The 15007-nt window shown below is 40.1% G+C and overlaps 2 protein-coding genes across 5 annotated transcripts in view; one reads left to right on the forward strand and one right to left on the reverse strand.

Annotated features, from left to right (window-relative positions):
• Positions 1-7024, forward strand: part of LOC124254315 (C3 and PZP-like alpha-2-macroglobulin domain-containing protein 8) — a 55503-nt gene extending 48479 nt beyond the window's left edge. The window contains 4 exon segments of the mRNA XM_046688235.1: positions 212-351; positions 2082-2256; positions 5609-5714; positions 6213-7024. Coding sequence (XP_046544191.1) covers positions 212-351; positions 2082-2256; positions 5609-5714; positions 6213-6394 — 603 coding nt within the window. The 3' untranslated portion in view covers positions 6395-7024.
• A 5448-nt stretch (positions 7025-12472) lies between these two features.
• LOC124254313 (ankyrin repeat and BTB/POZ domain-containing protein 1-like) overlaps positions 12473-15007 on the reverse strand; it is a 41085-nt gene continuing 38550 nt past the window's right edge. The window contains exons 14-16 of one of the 4 annotated variants that reach the window (XM_046688234.1): positions 13345-13883; positions 13187-13263; positions 12473-12955 (exon numbers count right to left, since the gene is read on the reverse strand). The gene's annotated coding sequence lies outside the window, so the exon portion shown is untranslated. Of the gene's footprint in view, positions 13264-13344; positions 13884-15007 lie in introns of all 4 variants that reach the window. The other 3 variants (XM_046688232.1, XM_046688233.1, XM_046688231.1) reach the window with 3 other exon arrangements.

Below are 15007 nucleotides of genomic sequence, written 5' to 3' on the forward strand. Positions count from 1 at the left end.
ATCCAGTAACATACAAACACTGATCTATATACTGGGCGGTGTGGAAGCCAAGTGCTTAAAGTATTAGCTTGTCACGCCGAAGACCCAGGTTAAATTCCCTCACATGAGTACAATGTGTGAAGCCCATTTCTGGGGCTGTGATATTGCTGAAATATTGCTAAAAGAAGAGTAAAACTAAATTCACTCTCTCACTCTCTCCTATCTACTGCAGCTAACAACCACTGTGTATGTTGAACAAGCATGGCTGCTGAAACCAACACAGGATGAACAGAAATTCTTTGACCTGATGATTGACTACTACACTTTTACAGGAAGAAACGGCTCTATCTTTGAGATGTCTCCTTGTGTTAGGTGAGTCAACTGGTGTTCCTCTGATGATGAATTTGGCTTTACTCTATTACTTGGGCAGTATTCTGGGTCTAACAGTATTCCTTGGGCAGTATTCTGGGTCTAACTGTATTCCTTGGGCAGTATTCTGGAACTAACAGTATTCCTTGGGCAGTATTCTGGGTCTAACAGTATTCCTTGGGCAGTATTCTGGGTCTAACTGTATTCCTTGGGCAGTATTCTGGGTCTAACTGTATTCCTTGGGCAATCTTCTGGGTCTAACAGTATTTCTTGGGCAGTATTCTGGGTCTAACAGTATTCCTTGGTCAGTATTCTGGGTCTAACAGTATTCCTTGGGCAGTATTCTGGGTCTAACAGTATTCCTTGGGCAGTATTCTGGGTCTAACAGTATTCCTTGGGCAGTATTCTGGGTCTAACTGTATTCCTTGGGCAGTATTCTGGGTCTAACTGTATTCCTTGGGCAGTATTCTGGGTCTACCTGTATTCCTGTATTATTCCTTGGGCAGTATTCTGGGTCTAACTGTATTCCTTAGGTCTAAGTATTGGGCAGTATTCGGGTCCTGGGCAGTATTCTGGGTTCTGTATTCCTTTGGCAGTATTCTGGGTCTATTCCTTGTATGGGTCCTGTATTCCTTGGGGAGTATTTTCTGGGTCTACCTGTATTCCTTAGGGAGTATTTTCTGGGTGTTTCTTTTCTTGTGAGAGTGGTCTGTATTTTCTCAGAATAAACTTGGTATAATAGTGGTCCCCTTTGGGTCTGTGAGCCAAGAGTGAGCTTGGTGTAACTATTCCCTTGGAAGTATTCTGGGTCTGACTGTCAGTGTGTTCCTCCGAATGTTTTCTGGGTCTGACTGTCAGCGTGTTCCTCCGAGTGTATTCTGGGTCTGACTGTCAGTTCCTCGAATGTATTCTGGGTCTGACTGTCAGTGTGTGTTCCTCGAATGTATTCTGGGTCTGACTGTCAGTGTGTTCCTCCGAATGTATTCTGGGTCTGACTGTCAGTGTGTTCCTCCGAATGTATTCTGAGTCTGACTGTCAGTGTGTTCCTCCGAATGTATTCTGGGTCTGACTGTCAGTGTGTTCCTCCGAATGTATTCTGGGTCTGACTGTCAGTGTGTGTCCCTCCTCGAATGTATTCTGGGTCTGACTGTCAGCGTGTTCCTGAATGTATTCCTCTGTCAGTGTGTTATTCTGTATTCTGGGTCTGACTGTCAGTGTGTTCCTCGAATGTATGTGTATTCTGGGTCTGACTGTCAGTGTTCTGACTGTCAGTGTGTTCCTCGAATGTATTCTGGGTCTGACTGTCAGTGTGTTCCTCTGAATGTATTCTGGGTCTGACTGTCAGTGTGTTCCTCCGAATGTATTCTGGGTCTGACTGTCAGTGTGTTCCTCCGAATGTATTCTGGGTCTGACTGTCAGCGTGTTCCTCCGAATGTATTCTGGGTCTGACTGTCAGTGTTCTGACTGTCAGTGTGTTCCTCTGAATGTATTCTGGGTCTGACTGTCAGTGTGTTCCTCTGAATGTATTCAGTGTTCTGTTCAGTGTGTTCCTCAATGTATTCTGGGTCTGACTGTCTCAGTGTTCCACCGAATGTATTCCGAGTCTATCATCCTCTGAGGGTGAGCACAGACAAACTGAGTGTTCCTTGGGTCCATCCTTGATCTATCACCACTGTACATGGTAGATTGCCATGGATACTGAACGATGACAAGTTGTGATTTATGTCTTACAGCTGGGCATACACTGAGAAGAGCCTGACCAGTGGCCTCGCTGTCCTGGAAATCGACATCCCTACTGGCTACATGGTCATGAACAACACACTGCATGAATATGTTCAATCTGGCATTGTGCCCAATCTCTGGCAAGCAGAATTCTACGGCAGGAAAGTCGTATACTACTTTGAATATGTAAGTATTTAAACGATTGATGCAGAATATTTTGGTAATGTAATAAGACCTATTGTCACTCTTTATGTTTATTTCCTGATTATTTCTTGGGTCAGCTCCTGCCATGAGGATTAGACCCATTATACATGTCTTCACAATGTCTGCCAGTGTGTCACTTCTACCATGTTGCTAGACTAACAACTAGTCTCTGAAATGAACATATTTTACTGAAAAAAGTTCATAGTAAAAAAATATAAAATATAATGAAAAGGAGCCCTGAGACTTTCTTCATTTTCAGAAGCTGAGGAAATCTAGACTTGCCACATTTTCTAGACTTGTGTGGGTTTCTTGGATATATTTGCTTCAGGGTCTGTACGACAGACTACCATGTTGCCAAATGTCATGGCACTGTATGACATGGAATGATGGTGGAAAATATGTGTGTGGCCATGTTTCGTTTGCCCCAAAATAAAACCAACACAAACACATTGATACTGTGATCCATGATTCTTGAACTTTGCTTTCACCATGTTGTCTCTCTTGACCTTTGGTGGTGGTGTGTGGTCCTCTGCATAGAGCTCAGGTCACAAATCAGCTGAAGTTAAGCAACGTTGAGCACAGAGAGTCCTTGGATGGGTGACCATGTTAAATGGCAGCATGACTCCTGAGAGTTTCCAGGACATCAGTACTGCCCCACAACAAAGCACTTGTGATACATGTGGTCTCACCTTAGGCAAGTGAGTTTGTTCACAATTGCCTCTGTTCACCTAGCAGAAAATGGGTAACCCGGTGGGATAAGAGATGTGACTATTAACCTTCTAGCGCCTTCTAGGCAGCTTGGGATATTCAGATTGTTAGTACTATGAGCATTCACCTAGAATGGAGTTTAGCACATCATGAATGCATTTATCAGGTCTTCAGACGGAAGTCTGGAAGACCTACTGTTCTTATCCGAAAATTATGATGATAGCCTGTATGCTGAAATTGATACAGAGTCGAAAACATCCCCGACTTCCGGCTTCCGGTAAGGGCAGATAACCCAAAATGTCGAAATCTGTAAACCTCAATATCACCAAAACTAGAAGGGTTAAATTGACAAAACTTTCACTCGATGTAGACATCATCATCCTCTATTGTTTCAATGCATAAAATAAGTCAGGCAGCAGAAGACATTTTCCGCAATTTTGGGAAAACTGAATTTTTTGCCGATTTTCACGTTTTGACGATGCCCGTGTTTGAAAATCTTCTTCTCCAGAACAGCAAATAGTACAATCGTGTTCGATAGGCCGTTGAAAAGCCCACACTCCTGACTACAAAAAGTGCACAAGGAATTATTTGATATCTTGAATGGTTTGGGATTTATCGCCCTTGGAGAATGGTGGATTTTTCTAAGACGCATTTTCATAGGGTTAAAAAAAATGTCACAACTCTGCAAAAACACAATGGATTCCATTTTCCAAAGTACCAATCTGTAGATAATTGAATGGGAAACATTTTTACTTAACATTATTTTTATTTAAAAATCAATAATTACGTCACAATTACGAGACAAACACAAACATTGCGATTTTTCACATTTGCGCACGTTTGATGGTGCCTGTGTTTCATAATCTTCTCCTCCTGAAAGGCAAATAGTACAATCGTGTGATATATCGTTGAAAAGCCCGCACCTAGGACTATGTAGGTTGCTAAAGGCATGTCGATATCTTCAATAAATTTGGAATTATCGCCTTTGGAAGTTGGTCAATTTTGTCAAAATGCATTTTCATAGGGTTCATATAAATGTCAAAGCTCTGCAAAAAAACAGCGGATTTCAATGTTGAAGGTACCAAACTGTAGATACTTGAATGGGAGACATTTTTGCTTGACATTATTGTTATGTATAAGTCAAGAATTACGTCACAATTACGACACGAACATTAGGATGTTTCGCATTTTGCTCTTTGGGCATTGGAAAACCAGGAAGTGGTGATTTTTGCTAGTTTTTACTGATGCTTCTTTCAGCTATTTCGCTCATCAGCTAGCTGTTTGTTCCTGTTTGTTAAAATCTAGCAAAAAAATCCACTTCCAGGTTTTCCAATGCCAAAGTTGTTGTTGAGTTCAGTTTTACGTCACATCGGCGTAATTCCAGCCATAAAGTGACGAGATCAAGTTGGAGTTTTACAAATTTTAAATTCAAAGTCCAAAAAAGAGTTGTTTTTAACATATATATTCATGACATTACTATTTACAAGTGAAAAATTACACAGCACCAAACTCAAAAACAAGCAATCTGTGACTCACATTACATAGTTATAATTTATAGTACAGGTCAACTTCCTGCAGGTAGCTAACAATCAGATGCACGCTCACGAGGGAAAACAGATCTTTCAGATTTATAGCTTCATAATGTGAATCTCTTGCAGTCGAAAAGTCCACGCAGTCAAGCAGAATATGCTTGATGGTGAACATTTTGAACATCGCAAGAGACACACATGGGAGGTCCATCCCCATCCGTTTTCAGCAGATGGTCATGAGTAAATTGACTGTGGCCAATACGACATCGTCGTAAAATTACCTAACCACGTCTTGACTGACAACCTCAGTAGGTATAACCAATTGCTGGTTTTCCAATGTCAAAAGAGCAATGTGCTTTTGGTAAAAACTGGGACTCCAGCAGTTTGTCTACCAGTCTGACTGTGCCAGGATCGCGTGAACCCTTTCCGCTACATCATCATGATTGCAGGAATCCAGCACATAAACGCACAATATCTTATACATTTAAAACAGAATAAAACCTCACATGCAAAACTGCGGCCATGGCAGTCGTACTTTCAAATCATCTTAACTGTACCACAGAAATTTTTGAATTGGTGTTTCACAAATGCACTATATACACATAAGTCCATGGCTGTTTCACAAATGCAATATATGCACATAAGTATATGCGTCAAATAGCTAGGATCATGGCGATTCCAGAACACTAATCGTTTTGATCATAGACCCAAGGACAGCGGAGCTACGGCCTGTTAAAGAGATAATATTTCTTCTGTAGGAACTATTTAAAAGGTACATGACCCCTGCAACCCGGCTGCATTTCACCGATCTGCTCTCGTGTCAAAAACGTGTTCTGCCTGCGTTTTGGATGCTTTCTAGACCTTAAATACACTTCAAACACCCGTAACTCTGAGAGTTAAAATGGACGCTCCAGCTGGCGTCCAAAGAAACAGTACAAGTAATGGGGAAGTCTGAAGACCGTCAGTATTGCCCAGGAGGCAATCCTAGTTTATAGTGTTATTACCTTTGCCCTTTGTGTTGACCCTCCATTGCTGGTGTTGGACAAACTCACTTGGGATATGATATTTTATAAGTGTCAGAAATTACTCTATTTCAGCTTAACCGGAGCAGGACCTGTGTATATTTCCGGGCAGACCGTTGGTACCCAGTAGCTAATGCCTCCATCCCATACCACATCAGGGTGTTTGACTACTATGAACCTGGTAAGGAAAAGATTTTTGTATCTCACATAATCTACAGATTTCTAATTTTATTGTATTATTGTGTAGTCTGGTAAATGAATCATTCATGTGCCACGCTTGGCTTTACTTCAGTTAGTGCATGACTGTATGATAGAGTATCTCTCACCTGTGACCTGAAGTATTGGTTCATTTATTTAATGCAGGATCTAAACTTAATTCACTTACTTAGTAATAGTAGTAGTCAAACCCACCCACTAGGAATAATAAACTGGAGCTTGAGATGGCCAGGTGGGTCAAGGATTTGGTTCACTGTACAGAGTTACCTCCCTTAGTCACCCCAGAATCCTATGCTTGTCAGTGTGAACCTCTGAATAGCTGTTATTGTTTCCAGGGTTCTCAGCACCATTTTTGTAAGTGTGCAGTGAACAAATCTTAGAAAATTTGACTATTCCTCATATTTGTCACAAACATTTTCAAATGGGTTGCTGATGTGAATACTTTACTTTTGCATATTTTCAGGAATGCACAATTCATCGATCTATACGACCAACACCTTGTCCAGAATGAACATCTGCTTTGTGTGTGGTTCCTACCAATGTCCATTCTGTCCATTTTTCAATGCAGCTGTCGTCCTCAAAGCCAGCATCTCAATGACAGCTGTCATACTTGGATTCATCATCAAACAATATTTGATAACATGATAAAACAATTGAGCTTTCTGTCACATCCTTCACCTTTAGCCTGCTGAGTTAATTTCAGCATAAGGCGTTGTAAAGAGGGTGGGTGATTTCAAACAGTTGGTGTGGCATCAAATATGGGACAACTGAAAAAATATTTTGCACATTAATACTAGATAGAAAAATGAACATTGTTATCCAAAACTATCCTGATATTTTCAAACATACAGAGGTTAAGGCCAAAGCAAACATAAATAATGTAACCTTTCTTGAATTTACCGGAATTACTTGATTGACAGTGGAATGCGTTTGATATTAGGAACTTTTGTTGATATTAGGACCATCACTTGTTTCTACACTGAATATGTAGATAAGATAATTGTGAGGCATGTTATTCATTCCATACATAATTCAAATGACATGTAAATCGTATTTGGTAAATAGTGATTGCAAGTTATATTTGATGATGTTATTATGCTACTCTTGTGTCGAATGGGTTCGACGGCAGCATTGAGAGGATTAAGTATCAAGTTGTTATCAAAGAAATGCCCTGCTCAACACACAACTGTGTGTATCATTTCAACATGATTATCATGATGTAGATATAGAAACATCTCGTGTTTATATACCTAATATTAAAACGATGTCTGTTCATTGTATGATATTCACATGTACATTGCATAACATTGGTTGGTTGGTTTGATGTTTAACACCACACTCAGAAATATTCCAGCTATATGGTGTTGGTCTGTAAATAATCAAGTCTGGACCAGACAATTCAGTGATCAACTGCATCAGCATTGATCTACGCAATTGGGATACGATGACATGTGTCATCCAAGTCAGTGAGCCTGACTACCCGAACCCGATAGTCGCCTTTTATGACAAGCATGGGTTGCTGACAACCAATTCTAACCTGAATCTTTCATGAGTTCATTGCATAAGAATTGCACATCTAGCAGAAGATGCTGATAGGTTGAAATGAAGATTTATATACCATATGCATTGATCCAACCAGAGTTTTGTCTTAATGGCCTTGACATTTTGTATCATCTCTGGCTTTTTAACTGGTACGTTTGTGTGTGAAACTTTTAATAGTTTTGATTGATGAATGAAAAAGTCAATATGCTTGGTGATAATAACTTTTGTAAAATCTCTATAATTTGATAAATGTGTTTTTTGTTCTGCAAAAAAACCCATAAAACTTGATGCAAAATGAAATGTCTGAAAAACACCACTTTTTTTATTACTTTAGTTAATCTTTGATGCCATAACAGTTTAAGATAGTAATGTGAAAGAATGATGCTGTCGAGCGGAGCAATGCAATCTAACCTATTCATGTGATAATTACCTTCAAACTCAGTGTTTCTCTCCTACCAATACAGGGCGGTGGGGTAGCCTAGTGGTTAAAGCGTTCAATCATCACCCGGGAAGACCCAGATTTGATTTCCCATATGTGAATGTGTGAAGCCCATTTCTGGTGTCCCGCACCGTGACATTGCTGGAATATTGCTAAAAGCAAAGTAAAACCTTATCACTCTCATACCAATACGAAGACCCATATGCACTAGTGTGGGTCTTTGACGTGATGAGCGATTGCTATAACCACAGGGCTACCCCACTGCCCCTGCTGAGAAAGAAAGGTACATTATTATGATGCACGGTAGTGTATGGATAACAACATCGTTATTATATTATGATGAGATGAGAACTTTTTAAGTATGTTGATATAAAAAAGAAAGAAGTTCCATAAAGCTCCCTACCTTTCTTATCACATATGTCTATTTTGTAAACTTTCTTAACCTGAAATGGAACTAATGTAGATAAACTGGCAGTCGCAATAGGTAAAGGTAGAATCTGTATCATTCATAGTTGATTACAAACACTGCAAGTCTGATGTCACTGAAGGAATTTGCACCATATTGTCAGAATTCCAAGAGAATGTTACAAGCGTGATGATCATTTAGAGGAATCGCTGTTTGTCTTGACGATCTTGAAGAGAAATGTTTTATTCAGATCCATTTTCCTCATGGAATCATTTTATCCAAGCAATGGTTGTACATAGATATTGGATCAATAAGGAGCATGATTTTAGGTCAGTAGAACTGCTGTGGAAAAACCTGTCACAGTCAGAGGTACTCAGTGTGAGAGTGAGAGAACACACATAGCAAGTACCTGTCACAGTCGGAGATACTGAGTGTGAGAGTGAGAGAACACACATAGCAAGTACCTGTCACAGTCGGAGATACTGAGTGTGAGAGTGAGAGAACACACACAGCAAGTACCTGTCATAGTCGGAGATACTGAGTGTGAGAGTGAGAGAACACCCACAGCAAGTACCTGTCACAGTCAGAGATACTCAGTGTGAGGGTGAGAGAACAACCACAGCAAGTACCTGTCACAGTCAGACATACTCAGTGTGAGGGTGAGAGAACACCCACAGCAAGTACCTGTCACAGTCAGAGATACTCAGTGTGAGGGTGAGAGAACACACACAGCAAGTACCTGTCACAGTCAGAGATACTCAGTGTGAGGGTGAGAGAACACACACAGCAAGTACCTGTCACAGTCATAGATACTCAGTGTGAGCAGAGACCATATAATAGATTATGGTCTCTGATGTGAGGGTGAGAAAACACACAGCAGGTACCTGTCACAGTCGGAGATACTGAGTGTGAGTGTGAGAGAACACACACAGCAAGTACCTGTCACAGTCGGAGATACTGAGTGTGAGAGTGAGAGAACACACACAGCAAGTACCTGTCATAGTCAGAGATACTCAGTGTGAGGGTGAGAGAACACCCACAGCAAGTACCCGTCACAGTCAGAGATACTCAGTGTGAGGGCGATGGAACACCCACAGCAAGTACCCGTCACAGTCAGAGATACTCAGTGTGAGGGTGAGAGAACACCCACAGCAAGTACCTGTCACAGTCAGAGATACTCAGTGTGAGGGTGAGAGAACACCCACAGCAAGTACCTGTCACAGTCAGAGATACTCAGTGTGAGGGTGAGAGAACACACACAGCAAGTACCTGTCACAGTCGGAGATACTCAGTGTGAGGGTGAGAGAACACAAACAGCAAGTACCTGTCCCAGTCGGAGATACTCAGTGTGAGAGTGAGAGAACACACATAGCAAGTACCTGTCACAGTCGGAGATACTCAGTGTGAGAGTGAGAGAACACCCACAGCAAGTACATGTCATAGTCAGAGATACTCAGTGTGAGGGTGAGAGAACACACACAGCAAGTACCTGTCCCAGTCAGAGATACTCAGTGTGAGAGTGAGAGAATACACATAGCAAGTACCTGTCACAGTCAGAGATACTCAGTGTGAGAGTGAGAGAACACCCACAGCAAGTACATGTCATAGTCGGAGATACTCAGTGTGAGAGTGAGAGAACACCCACAGCAGGTACCTGTCACAGTCGGAGATACTCAGTGTGAGAGTGAGAGAACACCCAGAGCAAGTACCTGTCCCAGTCGGAGATACTCAGTGTGAGGGTGAGAGAACACACACAGCAAGTACCTGTCACAGTCGGAGATACTCAGTGTGAGGGTGAAAGAACACCCACAGCAAGTACCTGTCACAGTCAGAGATACTCAGTGAGGGTGAGAGAACACCCACAGCAAGTACCTGTCACAGTCAGAGATACTCAGTGTGAGAGTGAGAGAACACACACAACAAGCACCTGTCACAGTCAGAGATACTCAGTGTGAGGGTGAGACAACACCCACAGCAAGTACCTGTCACAGTCGGTGATACTCAGTGTGAGAGTGAGAGAACACACAGCAAGTACCTGTCACAGTCAGAGATACTCAATGTGAGGGTGAGAGAACACAAACAGCAAGTACCTTTCACAGTCAGAGATACTCAGTGTGAGGGTGAGAGAACATCCACAGCAAGCACCTGTCATAGTCAGAGATACTCAGTGTGAGAGTGAGAGAACACACATAGCAAGTACCTGCCACAGTCGGAGATACTCAGTGTGAAAGTGAGAGAACACACACACAGCAAGTACATGTCATAGTCGGAGATACTCAGTGTGAGAGTGAGAGAACACACACAGCAGGTACCTGTCACAGTCGGAGATACTCAGTGTGAGAGTGAGAGAACACCCTGAGCAAGTACCTGTCCCAGTCGGAGATACCCAGTGTGAGGGTGAGAGAACACACACAGCAAGTACCTGTCACAGTCGGAGATACTCAGTGTGAGGGTGAAAGAACACCCACAGCAAGTACCTGTCACAGTCAGAGATCCACAGCTTGTTGTTCTTGAGTAGATGGGAAACATAGAAAATAATATGGACAGCCTAAAAGTCAATTTGATCTTCTATCGTGTTGTTAAATGACTGTTAAATATATAGGTAAACTAACCTCCCCTGACACCAGAATGTGCACATTGCATTTCTGTGCATGTGTTGAGGGCAGATGTTATCTTTACACATATGAAATGTTTATTACTGTCAAGTTTATCTCCATAAAAAGAACAAAAGGAATGAACAAATAAACACTGTTGACAAAGACAAAAGAAGATGGACAAAGTTTAGGATTTAAATATTTATTTCTCTAAATGAGAAAATGCATATTAGAGCATTTGATATGTTTCCTTACAATATTGTGTTAATGTATCACAAAACAGCAGAAAAAAACAATACCGATAAAGTACATCACGTATATACGTATATGTGCCACTGAGTATATGACATGAGTGTCAGAAGTCTTTCCCCAGAAAAAGCAAGGGTAAAACAACAATTCTTACATTAAAGTCAGTATGACCACATGTGAGTATAAGAATTTCTTTATAACCCATTTCTGAAACATTCTTTAAGCGCCCGTGTATAAAACACTCACAACCACTGTCAGAAAACTGCAATGGATGACCTCAACAATCTTCATCAATGCGGTCATTTCTAGTGTGACATCACATTGATGTTATGTGACAATAATATCTGAATGACCTCAATCATCTTCATCTATGAGACCATTTCTAGTGTGACATTATATTGATGTTTTGCTTATTAAGATTTGAATAACATCAACAATGACATCTGGATGACTTAATCAATATTTGTCACAGTCACAGTCAGAGATACTCATTGTGAGGGTGAGAGAACACCCACAGCAAGTACCTGTCATAGTCAGAGATACTAAGCTCCATAAGCCTTTTGAGTAGATAGGAAACACAGAAAATAGTATGGACAGTGAAAAAAACATTTTTGATGTCCATTCGTGCTGTTAATTAGCCGTTAAACGAAGAGTTTAAACCCAGCTCACTGATACATAACACATAACACCTGTACGTGTACAAGTAGATAACATAACATAACAGTCCATTTGTATAGCACTAATTCCATGCTCAACGCATGCTCCAAACGCACAGTTGTGAGAAGATTCAGAGAAGACATTGCTTGTCTGAGGTGAGGTGAGGTGAGGTGAGGTGAGGTGAAATTGGGTTTAACGTCATGCTTGAGAATATTTCGCTCATATGTGTATGTGCGGCTGCTTGTACTAGCCCAGACTGAAGCTGGTTTTATAGTGCTAGCCCACTGAGATACCATGCCGCAGTGAAGCATGAATACCCCACTCAGACACATTATACTGACTCCGAGCCGACCAGTCCTTGTTGTACCCATTAATGCCGAGAGCCAGGCAGGGACCAACAAGTACCATATTTTAACGTCTTTTGGTATGACGCGGTCGGGGATCGAACCTGCGACCTTCCGCTCTCCGGGCGGACGCTCTAACCACTACACCACCCAGGCGGTCAAGCTTGTCTGAAGAGATATAGGTTATAAGGCTTGTTATGACGGTTGATAGTGATTCTGAAAAGCAAATCATCTGAGTAAGAGCAGCACTCCACCACGTAGGCAGCGGCAAAGGCAAATGAACATTGACCATGGCTGGGAACGTTGGGGAGAATAAGTCCACAAGTAGGAAGAAGCTTGATTGTTTAAGCACTTGTAAGTCAGACAGAGGACTTTGAATGTGATCCTTAGTGAGACTGGAAGCAAGTGTAGCTCAAATTTATTGTCATAAACAGAAATAAAAGGAATGATCACATAAACACTGTTAACAAAGACAAAAGAAGAGGGACCAAGTTTAGGATGTGATAATTTATTTCTCTAAATGAGAAAATGCATATTAGAGTATTGATATCTGTTCCCTTACAATATTGTGTTAATGTATAACAAAACAGAAGAAAAAAACAATATCGATAAAGTACATCACAGCATACTTCAGTTGAAAGCACACTGATCTACCTTTCAAAAATATCATTGCACACATTAGCTCATAAAGAATGCATGTGTGCCACACTGATTTTATGAGGTGAGTGTCAGAAGTCTTTCCCCAGAAAAAGCAAGGGTAAAACATCAATTATTACATTAAAAACAGTATGACCACATGTGGGTATAATAATTTCTTTATTACCCAGTTTAGAAAATTTCTTTTAGCTCCGATGTAGAAAACACTCACAACCACTGTCAGAAAACTACAATGGATGACCTCAACAATCTTCATCAATGATATCATTTCTAGTGTGACATCATGCCGATGTTATGTCACAATAAGATCTGAATGACCTCAACAATCTTCATCAATGATATCATTTCTGGCATGACATCATACCGATGTTATGTCACGATAAGATCTGAATGACCTCAACAATCTTCATCAATGATATCATTTCTAGCATGACATCATACCGATGTTATGTCACAATAAGATCTGAATGACCTCAACAATCTTCATCAATGATATCATTTCTAGTGTGACATCATACCGATGTTATGTCACGATAAGATCTGAATGACCTCAACAATCTTCATCAATGAGGTCATTTCTAGTGTGACATCATACCGATGTTATGTCACAATAAGATCTGAATGACCTCAACAATCTTCATCAATGATATCATTTCTGACATCATGACATCATACCGATGTTATGTCTTCGATAAGATCTGAATGACCTCAACAATCTTCATCAATGATATCATTTCTAGTGTGACATCATACCGATGTTATGTCACGATAAGATCTGAATGACCTCAACAATCTTCATCAATGATATCATTTCTAGCGTGACATCATACCGATGTTATGTCACGATAAGATCTGAATGACCTCAACAATCTTCATCAATGAGGTCATTTCTAGCATGACATCATACCGATGTTATGTGACAATAAGATCTGAATGACCTCAACAATCTTCATCAATGAGGTCATTTCTAGCATGACAACATACCGATGTTATGTGACAATAAGATCTGAATGACCTCAACAATCTTCATCTATGAGGTCATTTCTAGCATGACATCATACCGATGTTATGTGACAATAAGATCTGAATGACCTCAACAATCTTCATCAATGAGGTCATTTCTAGCATGACATCATACCGATGTTATGTGACAATAAGATCTGAATGACCTCAACAATCTTCATCAATGATATCATTTCTAGTGTGACATCATACCGATGTTATGTCACGATAAGATCTGAATGACCTCAACAATCTTCATCTATGAGACCATTTCTAGTGTCACATCATATTGATCTTTTGCTCATTAAGATTTGAATAACATCAACAATGACATCTGGATGACTTAATCAATACCCTGCTGTGCATGAAGTCAGAAGTGATATTTGCACAAAAACACATACAATTTTTATGAAGTTAGTTATTTCTAACACTGTAAAAATATCACATATAGTTAACAACAGATGTCTGACACTATGGCCACACATAACATTTTGAAAATGACACATAAAAATTTGGGCAGTCAAACATTTAGCTCCCACATTGTTCTGCAAACGAGAAAGAATGTCTTATTCAATGAATAAAAATTAACGGAATCTGATTAATGATTAAATATTATACCATAAAAGGCTCTTTAAATGCTGAATATACATCTTGGCAGGAAAATGAACATACATAGCAGATTAACTTGTACTGTACTTCCCACATCCCACTGTTAGTCATTGATACATGGCGCCGCCATATAGCTGGAATATTGCTGAGTGCGACGTAAAACTAAACTCACTCACTCACTCACTCATTGATACATGGATTACAAGGGTAATATTGAGCATTCAAGATTTCCATATCATGCGATAGTTATTTCATTTAGATTTCAAGTTGAATTGTCTGAAAATCCTTTCAAATAAACAGAGGAGCAAAAACAACTATACCTCTCCTTTTCTTTAGCTTTTCATATTAATTTTCAAAACATTTTTATGTCTATATCATATATCAAAAATATTAACTGTATTGGTGTTTAGTCAGCTCTCAGATAATATTTGTATACTGTTTCATTATAAAAATACAGTTTGAGTTAAATGTTTTAAAATAAAGACAAGGGATTTACATCATATACAATGGGTATAAACGGGGTGATGTGGTAGCCTTGTGGCTAAAGCGTTCACTCATCACGAGTTTGATTCCCCACATGGATACAATGTGTGAAGCCCATTTCTGGTGTCCCCCACCATGATATTGCTGGAATATTGCTAAAAGCGGCGTAAAACCATACTCCCTCACTCAATCTAACAATAAAATTGCCTTTTTTCACAATTTATAACATTCAAGACATGGTAATGGTCACACTTGTAACAAACAACTTGTTAATGA

This window comes from Haliotis rubra, unplaced genomic scaffold (genome assembly GCF_003918875.1).
Source record: "Haliotis rubra isolate DU_JTF1 unplaced genomic scaffold, ASM391887v1 Scf57, whole genome shotgun sequence".
Classification (NCBI taxonomy): Eukaryota; Metazoa; Mollusca; class Gastropoda; order Lepetellida; family Haliotidae; genus Haliotis; species Haliotis rubra.